The following is a 12,518-nucleotide window of genomic DNA, read 5'->3' as shown; positions in this document are numbered from 1 at the left end:
CTATCATTTTAGAGGTGCAATCTCTTCTTTCTTTTTTTTTTTATCCTTCCTGCTGCAGAAAATTCTTCACCAGCTCCTGATAAACACTATTTCTGTTCTAGCCTGTTGTGCTGCATGGGGAAAAGCAGTGCTGGGTGCAGGAAGTTCCTGGTGTCTATTTTACGCCTCCAGGAGTTTTCCAGCAGCCAGCAATAATATAAAAGATCACCATGGGCTGTGATATGACCAATTACAGCAGACAGCAGTTATTTATAGAAAAGTCAGCAGCACTGAGGCTTTAACACCAGCCAGCACACCCCTCTGCTTCCCATCACTCGGTGCGAGCACCAGCATCCTGCAACACCCTGCGTGGTGGGGAGGAGTAAGGCAGTTACCTTGGTACCTGCCAGGACTGTGCAGACACATGGCATATGCCCACGGGACAGGGAAGGAGTAGCACTTTGCACACACCATAGCTTGGAGCTGCCACAGCAAATTTGATTTTCATAAATCCCTGAGCCCAGATGTCACCCGCGTTCTGAAGTCCTTGTCCGCCTACTGAGCAGCACAGCACGTTAGGGCACAGCACAGCCAGTGTAAGACCCTGGAACACACACCTTCCCCCATCCTGGCTCTTTGCTAAGTGGCTCTTCTCTTCTTCTCCAGGACCTGCTACAAGGTCTGGCCAAATATTACAGCTGAAAGGAAAACAACGTGTGAGCTATGAACCTCTCTGACCTTCCCCAGTTATGATATAAACCAAATGAGTTGATTCAGCTATCAGTCCCCTGATGCAAAGGTGAAAAATTCACTGAAAAGGTGGGAAAGTCACCAAAAAGGAGGATGAATAAAGAAAATATATTAAAAGGTTGACAATTTACCAAAAACCTAGACAAATTACAGTATCCAAAGGGGAGATGTTACTTTCAGGGGTCAGATACTGCCTCATTGAATCCCTGCTACAGGACAGACATTGCTGATGGTCCCTACCATGCAAATGCCCATTCTCAGAGCTGACAGTCAGGATCAGGACTGGTTGGGTCCTGCAGTTTGTAGCTCAGGCACTTGACTCCAGTCACTCAAGAAATTTGGGTTCAAAATGGGATTTTGAATAATTTCCCTTCTGGAATGCTTAATGTAGTCTGTAAGTGCAAACGTGCTCTAGGAAGCTGAGGGGAAAAGTTCATGGCCCCTTTCTGAGGTGAGCATTTTTTGCAGAGCAGCTGCAGAATGAAATGCAATATTGCCATCTACTGCCCTGCCATGCAGCCAGCCCCTCTCTGGCTGACACAGCCAGCTGGAGATGAGATCAATGTTTCAGGACAAGGAATCTTTTAATCATAATGAAAATGTGATCTTGACTGATCCGAGGTCACATTACATTAATACAGTCTTCAAAGCTTTTTTAATAATACAATTAATGATTTCTGCCATAGCATTAAGAGAATTAAAGACCAAAAAGCTTAAGGGGTATTGACCTATTCAGTTTCAGTTTTCAAAATAACCTCAAAGCAACACAGACTTTTTTCCTTTTTTCACTCCCTCCTTTTAACTCTCACATACATTATTCTTGGATGCATTTTTCTATTTTTGTTCATGGATATCACACTTTTAGTAAAGATTTGGATAAGCCAATAGAGGGGATCTCCATTCTGATGAGTTAACCCCTTTTATCTTGTGAACCAACAGGTCAGCCTGGGACCATTTGCACTGCAGTAAGAAGAAAAACAACAACATTAATTAGGAAGGTCAAAAACTACAGTTTGATGCAGAAAGAGACTTACTTACACAAAGGCACTGTAATTCCTCACCCCCTTTTCTCCAAGCCAACATTCTCATTCTCTTCCTTAACCTATCATTTCACTGAAGCCCTCACCCACGCCTCTGCAAATGACTTGGAAGCTTTAAAGGAATTTAATAAATACAATTAAAATACACCCTGGCTAATTTTCCCTCCCAATCAGTTCACTCCTCAGCACCAGAAGCCACAGATTCAACTGGAATTTCTCAACAAGTGGTGCTATTAGATGGCCACTTACTGTAACCTGAGCATCCCTGGGTTCAAACTGCTCCCTTGGCAGCAGTGCACAGTGTGGGATGCTGGCTCCCAAGAATATCCACTGCCAGGACATGGTGAGGCCCAAACCACGCAGAGGCTGTGATCAGAGCCAGGATTGATGTGTTCTGGTATGGCTGAACAAGCAAGGTCAGCATCAGTCACAGCAACACTGTGACTTTCACCCTGGATGAGCTCCAGCATTCAGGAAAAGACTTTAGCCAAACTGGCACTCTGTCGTGTGTCCCCATACCAACTGGGTTCTCTTCTGTGCTTCCTTGTTTTCTTTCCTTTTTTCAGACTTTATATATAAAAGCTGTCAGCCCATGCGTATTTTTTAGGACAAGTGAATCCCGGGTAAGTCGTTTTGAATCGATTGCAGGCGCTGGCATGGTTCTGTGAGGGAGAGCAGCCTGCTCTAAGGATCTGTGTAACTCCTGAGCAGGATACAAGAGGGGAGAGCAGAACTGTGCCTCAGAACTGAGCAGCAAAAACTGCAGACAAAACCAGGGGGCTGTGAAAAATCTGTAACAACAGTGAAGAACACAGCTCAGCCCATGCCACCACCATATGAGCTCATTGTCCTGGGCAGGGGTTCAAACTGTAACAACAGTGAAGAACACAGCTCAGCCCATGCCACCACCATATGAGATTGTCCTGGGCAGGGGTTCAGCCATGGGATTTGGCAGAGAGGATTCCTTCTGATCAGTTACATCAATCCACTGCCATAAATACAGGGAATAATCCAGCATCAAAGCTGCCAGGCTTGTATTTCCCTGCACTTCCAGATCCTGAGCAATAGGATTCTGTCTGCCTCCTAGATTTCTAATACCAATGACCTTTTCCCTTGACTAGGACAGGCAATATTGGTTGTCCTGACCCTGCTATGTTGAGAGGTGAACTATCCACATATGTGTTACCTCCCCTTCAGATCCCATTGCTGGAATCGTCTCTGCCACTGTAATTACACTGCATCAAAGAGACTGACTGGTCTGAGAATAAGTCACTGCAAGGCTGCAACCAGGCAAAAATACAGAAGCAAAAATCAAGCACTTCTATTGCTGGGAACTGATGTCAGCTCTGTCTTTGGCAGAAACCTGCCTTCCCCTTCCTCTGCAGGCCCACAGCACCACTCCGTGAGCTCAGGCCTGTAAGTCAAAAGCCAGGCAAGGACAGAGCACAGCATGGAATATCCATCTGTGGAAGCAAAGGCTCTCTGAAGCTCTCAGTCTCAGTTACCTCAATGACTAGAAAGACATAAGGTCCCTCCCTCCCATGCCCAGCATGGCAGAGCAACGTGCTTTGCAATCTATTTGACAACTCATGAGGATATTACCTATCGAAGTGCTCGTGTCTTTGATGCCTTAACTGTTCAGGCAGGACATGCTAAATATCATCTTGCAGAAACTTCTGATGTCTACAGGGAGCAAGACCCCTTCTTGACCTCTTCTCTTGCTATTTTGCTGGTTTTGTTCTGTGCTTCTCAGAGCTGCTCCTCCATCCCAGATGCACAAAAGGGGTCAAACTAGCAGAGGTGGCTTGTGCCAAAGGCTTTGGCTTCTGCCAAGAGACACTTTAAAAGGAAGATATTTGTGCTTGTGACATAGAGCAAAGAGGGACAATGCATCTTTCACTCCAATTGATTTACCCATCAACCTTCTACGCAAACAAGGATAAAAGCAGCATTTCAGTCTGTATTACAGCAGATGGGCTCTGCATGCAGCACAAGAGAAATAGCTTTAAAAAAGATTGAACCAGCCCCAAGATCTGGAGAGGGTGGGGGAATCAGAAGGCTCTTTTATATCATGAGGCCTGAAGACAGCATTTACCAAAAGGCATCTTGGTTAAGATACTTATCAAAGGCTTGGATGAGAGGGGACATGCCAAGCAAGGAGAAACTCAGAAAATTAGTCAGTTCAACTAATCCTTTTAGGAAGGGTTTCTGTGTTCTCCCTCCCCACTCCTTGCAGAAAGCTGGGACAGGATTACTGGTTCCAGGTAGGAGGATTGAAGGTATGCTGCACATCTGTATCTTTTAAAAGCAGCATGAAATTAAAGCCATTAAGCCAAGGCCACTGTGCTGACCAGAGGGCACACACAGCTCTGAAGTGTTTCTCTTCTCATGGTCACTGACCTTTAACATACCACAGTCCAGAGAGGCTGAGCTATTAATTTACAAATCCAGTGTTGGTGAATGAATGCCGACATCCCCAAATGCTCTCATCATGGTGAATGCAACCTCTGATCTCCTCCCAGAGAATGTAAAAAAACAAAAAAGAAAAAGTTCAACTTCATCTAAGTGTCAGGTGGCTGGGAGAAAAGAATTCTTCCAGATGGAGTTTATTGATCTTCCAAAAATGGAGCCTTCAGTTTAAATTAAAACCAAAAAGATTTCTTAAAAGAACACCACCATGAAAAAAAAAAAAAAAAAAATTTTAAAAAAAAACCCCCCAAAAAAAAAAAAAAAAAAAAAAAAAAAAAAAAAAAAAACCTTCAAAAGATAAAAAGTCAATAAAGCCTAATACAAATAGAGGAGATTAAACTGTGACTTCACCATCAAGCTGGACTGCAAGAGGAAACAAATAGCAAAGCAGGCTAATTACAAACTCCTAATTTGGTTTCCCGTGTACTTTAATTTTATTGCATGCTCATCTGTAACAACAATACATAAAGGACATAAAGCCAGTAACAAACAGTGAACTACAGAGGGTTGCATTCTTTGTTTATGCAGTTGAGCAACAAAGTTGACAAAGCAGAAATTCAATCTAGACACATTACTTTCCCCTTTTTCTGCAATATATTTAATATGCAAATGTTTAAAAGTATCCAGGTAGATGAAGTTTACACTGTTCCCTCCCTTCTTCATCCATAGGAAAGGACACTAAAATGTGGATCTGAACATCCATGAATTCTTTTCTACTTTGGCACCCACTTGTTTGGCAGATTTTGGATGGCTCACTTCTGAGAATCAAGTCAAAGCAGTTATTGAGTGCTCATTTCTATTCCCAAACATCTAAAAATTTTGCACAACAGAGCCAGAATCATCTGCTGGGAAACAATGAGATGCAACACAGAAAGTCACACCCAGGGTTCCTGATGAGACAAGAGTAGAAATGGGCAAAACTGGGTGCAATTTGCATTTTGTGCTACTCTGAACTCACCTTGACTTCACAAATATTTGAAAAAATTCATACTGGAGCCCACTGGAGACAAACGAGCCTGAATGACAAACACAAGACAAGCTTTACCACATCCCCATCCTCCTTCCCGAGGAAGCCAAGCCAAGCCAGGATGCATTTAAACCCCGGGCAGGGTCTCCAGCCCCGAGAGATGACGCCAAAGTTCCGCTGTGTAATGGTGCCATCTCGTGGTACTGAGACAGGGGACACTGAAAGGCTGCATTTTCAGTGCAGATATCACAAACCAGACATCAAAACAGATTGGTTAAGTTTTACCAGTTATGACCTTACCAAGGGCTTGGTCATCCAAAAGCACAAGAGAATTCAGTGATGATTTACAGCCACAGGTCACGGCTGCCCCGCATTGTTCAGCATGACCGGGATCAGGACGGGGGCTCTGATGATGTTTCTGCTTCTGAAAGGAATTTGAAAAATTGAAAATCTATCTGAAAGGACAAGAAGAATGCAGCAAGGTCAGGAAAAGCTGCCTCACAGAGGCTGATCCAAAAACCAGGGCTGCTCACTGATGTCATGACAGACCACAAGGTCTCCATCCCCACATTTGAAAGCATCTTGACAGCACCAGAGCCACAGCTCATGGTTAAACAGAAAACCAAAATCCATCACAGGAGGCTGAAACAAAATTAATTCAGACTAAAGAAACTTGATGCACTTGTAAAGACAAAACTTTAGAACAACTTGCCAACAAACGTTGGGCAGTGGGAAATCTGCCACATCTGAAAATCAAAACTGCCAAATCAAAACAATCCCTCTAAAACCTGGATTGTTTCAACCAAAACCAATGATTTTTTGACACAGCAACCATGCACGAAATTGTCTGGCTTACATTATGTGAAACATGACAGATTAACCTAATGAAATTTCTAGCCTTAAAATCCATATGTTTACTTGTCTTGAGAGCAAATCAAATCCTTTTTTCAGTTGGCACACACCCACCAGATGACTGCTAACATTAATTTTGATGTTTAACATCTTATTTGCAGGCCAGACTTCTGTGTCTCTGCTTGTAAGAGCCAGACACAGACTCCCTCTCTGCAGATCTGCCACCCCTCTCTCACTCACCTCCTTGTCTCCTGAGCAGAACCAGCACCGTGTCTCGTCATGACCAAGGTGTAGATTCAGGAGGAGAATAAATCTGAGCTTTTGAAAACTTCCCTCCAAAAACTGGAATGCTCTTTCAAGCCTTTACCAACCTTTTCAGCACACTGAAACAATCCTATCCCTATGTAAATGCAGATTTGTTTAAAATAAAAGATCTTCCACTGAGAGACAAAAATGTGTTTGTGCTACTAGGTGTGGTTTTTCTACTCTGTTAAGACAGTGAAAATATTGGATTTGTTTCTGCTTCAGACCCTCTTAGGATTCTTCTGATCTCACCAAGCAGTGCTTCAGACTGCTAAGAATGAATTGAAGGTCCAAGCTTCTGCATTAACCACATACCTTAAAGCATTAATATTAAAAAAAAAAATCTATATACTAATAGTTCTGTAAATCAGCATTTCTGAAGTAACATGGAAGAAGCCTCTGCCCTCCTGGAACTTTAGTTTAGTACAGTTCAGTAGGACCTCAGAATTCCTGGCTCCACTTGCCACCAGTTTTGATGAGAAGGATGATCTCTGTTTGATTAGAGAGAACCAAGCACCTGCCACCACATCCTCAGCAAATGCACCTTTACTTACTTCAGCTGTCATCCTGAGAATTTTTGATACTTAGAAAACAAAAACCTAAAAAAAAAAATCAAGGAATGAGATTTGTACACAGAGGAAAGAATCAACTTTTCTGTGAGAACAGCTAGAAGTGGCTGCTAATATAGCCAACAGGTGAAACAGAAATTAATTTTGGGGATTTTGATAAATTGATGGTTTTACCCTCTAAGTAAAAGTGTCTCCAAATATAGAATGGATTTAATCTAATTAGACATCTGCCCATTCCAGACACTATCTTATATTTCTCCTTTATCCTCATATAAATTTATTTTATTGGAAGACTTAATTCAGGTTAAAACTTTTCATGTTCCTCACTTGCTGGAACACCACCAGTTTTCCTTACTCTGCCATTATAATATAATGTGCAAACTGGACATGAGTTCAGTTTGCCAGGCCACTGCAAGTCCAGATCAGCTTTCATGAGCAGAGATATAATAATTTTTCATTATATTTCAAAGCAACTGGTATTGCAACTATTCACAAATTTTTTTTTCAATTAAAGTATGTATTTAACCATACCTTTATTAAGAATATAGGCTGTTCCACAGGAGGACATGGAGTTTCTAGAAGTTTCACAGCACACTCTTGGTGACTTTTTAACAACCTTAAGATCAACTGACTTTAAAGTTAGTCCTAAATGCACTTTCTTTGCAACAAGAGAACCATAGCAACCTGATTAAGGCTGGCACACGATCCACTGTTTTAATTCTCTTGGCAAAAACTTGTAAGTTCCAATTATAGCATTTCTTTTATTTTTTTTTTAAGAGATGCTTAGGAAGGTCTGATTTCACTGTGTCTCAGGCATATGGTTTACAGAGCAGCTCAACAGGGAAGGAGTTACTTGGATACATGAATAAATGCTACATTAAATCACAACCTTAAACAAAAACAGGGTGATGGGGCTATGTGCGAGCAATTATGCTGTACAGGGAAAAAATATACATCTCTACAGTGTACCTACAATGCCTGCCCACAGATCTGTCTCCCTGGAAATGCTGGATTAGTTTCTGGAAAGAAACAACTACCTCTCCTTGTTCCAAGACAGCCACTTAAGAATTACAGGTTGCTGGATCTGTTCAGGATTATCAGGACCCTCCTGCTGTTCACCTCTTTGCAAAGCCTTCTCTGCCACTGGACTAAAGATCTGATCTTTACAAGTTTCACCTGTAATTCATTAACACAACATTCAGGATTTTGAAATTCCCCACTAAAAAAAAAAAATTCCAATTTTTGCTCTTTTACCGCAGAAACAGCCTGTGGTAAAAGAGCAAAATTTCTTTACCAAGCCACAGCATGGTAATCTAGTGAAGTATATTTTCAAGTTAATTGAATGCAAAACATAAGGAAAGAGCCTACAGGAAATAAAACATGCAATATGGAATCTACATGAAGTTCTACACCCTGAGCTTGCACACAGAATTATCACAGTGCCTGAACTGAAAGGCAGTTTAATGCCTGTAGCTTGTTCACTCTTCTCTGCACCAAACTTTTTCTGCATGAATGGCCTTTGTGTGCCATCCTGTCCACCACAGGGTTTAAGGCAGATTTTTCTGCTAGAGAAGCTGAAATGAAAGCAATTCAAGATCAATTGTTTGCTCTGAAAGGAAGGTTACAACTGTCATTCTGATACCAACGTGTGTTGTGGTATCTCTCTTCCATAATGCAGGATGTGGTTTCCATAGAAATATCTTCTTACATCAGTACCTACAAACCCTCCAATTATTCCCCTTTGGACACCTCATGCAATCCAATAAAATCTTTTCAGAGCAGGGAAATAACTAGGCTCAGCTACTACTTAATTACTTGGTGAGAAGAAAAAGAAAACCACACTTAGTAAACAAAAGCTTTATTTAAAACAAAACATAAAATGAAGAATGTGTACTGCAAAAAAGTTTCATCATACCTGGAGAAATTTCTCCACTGTTACAAATTAAGAACAGTCAATTATAACTTTTAAGATTATACTGAATTTTGCTGATTTCTGAAATTGCAATTAGGGTGTAGTTTTAAATTGTTTGGTGGCTTTGTCTCCATCTAAGTCCCCAGAACCTTCTCTTTTCCTGAGTCCTTTACGTTGCTGAGCATCACCTGCACTTTGTTCCAAGTTTTCCTCTTCAGGACCTTGTGAGTTTAGAGTCCCTGCTGCTGTTGTGTCATCTTTCTCCTCCATGGCATCTCCTGCCACTTGCCCAACTCCAGGAAAGCAGTCAACACCCTGAAATTAGAGCCAAGACAGAATGAACAGCAAATTATACACAAACAAAATAAACAGTGACTTGATCCTAATATCAAACACTTCTGTCAGCCATGGCTGCTATAAACATGCAAGGCAAGAAACTGCTGTTTTTGGTATAGAACAGCTTCATTCCTGCTGCTCTGCCTGCCTTCCCAAAGTGTCACCATAAGGAAAACTGGGAGCACAGGGAGCCTTGATCTGGCTGGGTGGGCTCTGAAGCCATGGCCACAGCACACAACAAGAGCGTGCACCACAGGGGCTGGAGCCATCACAGCTCCCCTGGGACACTCAGGGCTGAAGGAAACAAACTGATTTAATTGTGTGGCAACCAAAATGTGCTGGGGAAACAACCCCTGCAGCTCTCTGTTTTGCTTCCACTCATCTCGCCGTTTTCTTTATTACTTGAAAAAGCTTCATTCCTGTGATTTGTTTTCTCAGATACATGGCTTAGGCTTCATTTAAACCTCACTACCTGTTTTAGGCCTAGGTGCTATAAAAAGCTGAACGTGGCCAGATCTGCAGCTCAGCAGTGAGATAAAATAATTAGGACAATAAAGAGTTAGGCTTATTCATTCTGAAGTCACACTCAAGCTCCTGCACAGAAAAGAGCACAAGTGGAGTTCAGAAAGTTATTCGATATGCAAACACAGAAATCACAGACTCACTAGCTTGGAAGAGATCTTCAGGATCATCGAGTCCAACCCATGTCCCAACACCTCACCAAGTGCCACATCCAGTCTTTTTTTAAACACATCCAGGAATGGTGACTCCACCACCTCCCCAGGCAGGCCATTCCACTTTATCACTCTTTCAGTGAAAAACTTTGTCCAATCATCCAACCTAAATTTCCCTTTGTGCAGCTTGAGACTGTGTCCTCTGCTTCTGTCAGTTGCTGCTTGGAGAAAGAGACCAACCCCACCTGACTAAAACCACCTTTCAGGGGGTTGTAAAGAGTGACAAGGTCACCTCTGAGTTTCCTTTTCTGCAGGCTGAACACCCCCAGCTCCCTCAGTGGTTCCTCACAGGGGTTGTGTTCCAAGCCCCTCACCAGCCTTGTTGCCCTCCTCTAGACATACTCCAGTGTCTCAAGGTCCTTCCCAAACTGAGGGCCCAGAACTGGACACAGCACTCGAGGTGTGCCCTCACCAGTGCCAAGCACAGGGGAAGAATGCCCTCCCTGCTCCTGCTGGCAACACCATTCCTAATCCAGGCCAGGAGCCATTGGCCTTCTTGGCCACCAGGGCACACTGCTGGCTCATGTCCAGCCGGCTGTTGACCAGTACCCTCAGGTCCCTGTCTGCCTGGGCACTGTCCAGCCACTGTCCCCAGCCTATAGCACTGCAGGGGGTTATTGTGGCCAAAATGCAGGGCTCAAGACCCAGCACAGTCTGGCTGCTGCAGGTCTGGGGTTTTTTGGGTTTTTTTGGGGTTTTTTTTGTTTTTTTTTTTTTGTTTTTTGTTTTTTTTTTTTTACTAAAACTCTCCAAATACATTTATTTATCACCAATGAAAATACTGTACAACAGCCCAGGAAAGCGGTGGGAAAAGGCAAGGTATTAAGTCTGGCTTTCATCAATGTCCTTGTTGGGATCCATGGTTGCATCTTCGCTCTCCAGCTGCTGCTTCTTCCAGAGCTTTGCCATAGCCAGGAGTTTGAGGTTGGGCTGACAGGCAGTGTCTTCTGGGAAAATATAATCACAGTACTCCTCCCATCCAGCATCAGACCCATCTTTGGCCTGCAGCTTTCTCCTCTTCTTTATTTTCTCAGGCATCAGTTTATCTATCCTCTCCTTAGTGGCATCGGTGCCAAACTCATCCTCAAAGCTCCTCCAGGACTCCAGCAGCATGACCCTCTCCTCCTTCTCCTCGCAGCTGCACATGGCCTTGTTGGCCTCCTGGTAGATCTGCTGGCAGCGCTGCAGCCGCTCCTCCTGCCCCGCCAACAGCTCGAACCGCGCCAGGCTGATCCACACCTTTCCGCGCTGTGTGCGCTGCAGCAGCCGCCGGTAAAGGCTCCTGGCTCTCTCACACTCCTCTTGCTCCATCTCAAAGTCAGTGTAGGATTTCCAAAGCACCTCTGGCATGTCCAGCCAGGGCTGGCTGATAGCCAGCTCGTAGATGGCCCGGGCACAGTCGATATCCCCAAGGATGGTTTCCAGCTCAGCAAATTTAATCCAGGACATGCAGTTTTCCGGTGCAAACTCCAGGAATTTTTCATACAACTTTCGGCAACGGTCAAATTCACGCAGCTGTAACTCCAGCTCGATGTAACCTTTAAACAGTTTGTTTTTTGGACATTTACCTATGGATGTCCCCAAAGCCCTTCTGGCAAGGGGGAGGTTTTTCTGGCGAATTTCAAACTGCGCATACAGCAGCCACATTTTGGCAAATGTAAACTTCTTGTGGGGCAGGAGCTCAAGGCATGCCTGGTACACCTGTCTGGTTCGCTCTGCATCTTTTGCCTCCAGCTCCTCATAGAGTGCATAGCTAATCCAGAGGTAGATATACCTCTTCCAGTGGCGTTTCTCCTGGATGGGAGGCATGTTGGCAATGGCTCTCTTGTACACCTCCTGCACGTTAAACACAACAACCTATTCTGCGAGTGAAAAAAAAATGCACCTGTGTAAACAATAAGATTTGTCCCATGAGAACCCACAAAGGAAAAATGTAAACATGTCCAGAGAGAGAAAATTTGATAGACATATACAATAGCCCTTACCATCCAACAAACTGAGTCTCACTGCAATGCTGACCACTTAGGTTTAACACAGTGCCTTCTGATATTTTCTATAAATATGAGCTTTGTGAATAAAGAATTGGCTTTCTGCATGAAGAAAATGGAGTCTCAGCTGATTCATTCCAACAACTACTTACATAGGTACATGAGTCTGTAGTACAACACACCTGTGGAAATCTCTCATATTTAAATCTCTCTAATTCACTGAAAAGGGAAAAGGCCACCAATGGAAAACAAGGTCATAAGATGGCATTATTAGTTACTGTACCTTATTCATGTGGTCCAATTGTCTGGGTTTAGTAGTTGGAGTCTTCTCCATACAAGAGCCCACTTCAGCTTCTGGAGAAATTGGGGGAATATTTTGCCCCAGAAAGAGATTAAAAGGGAAAAAACATTATCATACTTCCACGGCTATTTGCATTTAAAAAAAAACACCAGAAAAAGCCACCTGACTCTTACCTACAATCCCTCTTGCCTTGTTTTTGTTAATTAACCAAACCAGAGTGCCCCACGACACCACCACAAAAACCTAAGGTGAACAACTATACTAGAAACAAAATGTCTGTGGATCTTGAAAGTGCTGCTAACCAGATGATCTGTTCAC

General features: G+C 43.1%; 1 protein-coding gene across 3 annotated transcripts in view; it reads right to left on the bottom strand.

Annotated features, from left to right (window-relative positions):
* Positions 1-8,771: 8,771 nt before the first annotated feature.
* The window catches only part of LOC121354558 (crooked neck-like protein 1), a 37,701-nt gene continuing 33,954 nt past the window's right edge, over positions 8,772-12,518 (bottom strand). For 2 of the 3 annotated variants that reach the window (XM_041469270.1, XM_041469269.1), the window contains exons 8-10: positions 12,183-12,253; positions 10,694-11,747; positions 9,098-9,156 (exon numbers count right to left, since the gene is read on the bottom strand). In XM_041469270.1, the coding sequence (XP_041325204.1) occupies positions 10,734-11,747; positions 12,183-12,253 (1,085 nt within the window). In that variant the 3' untranslated portion in view covers positions 9,098-9,156; positions 10,694-10,733. Of the gene's footprint in view, positions 9,157-10,693; positions 11,748-12,182; positions 12,254-12,518 lie in introns of all 3 variants that reach the window. The other variant, XM_041469271.1, reaches the window with a different exon arrangement.

This window comes from Pyrgilauda ruficollis, unplaced genomic scaffold (genome assembly GCF_017590135.1).
Source record: "Pyrgilauda ruficollis isolate IOZ18807 unplaced genomic scaffold, ASM1759013v1 scaffold23, whole genome shotgun sequence".
Lineage (NCBI taxonomy): Eukaryota > Metazoa > Chordata > Aves > Passeriformes > Passeridae > Pyrgilauda > Pyrgilauda ruficollis.
Note: the sequence above shows the minus strand (reverse complement) of the source record. Positions and strands in the feature narration are given on the sequence as shown.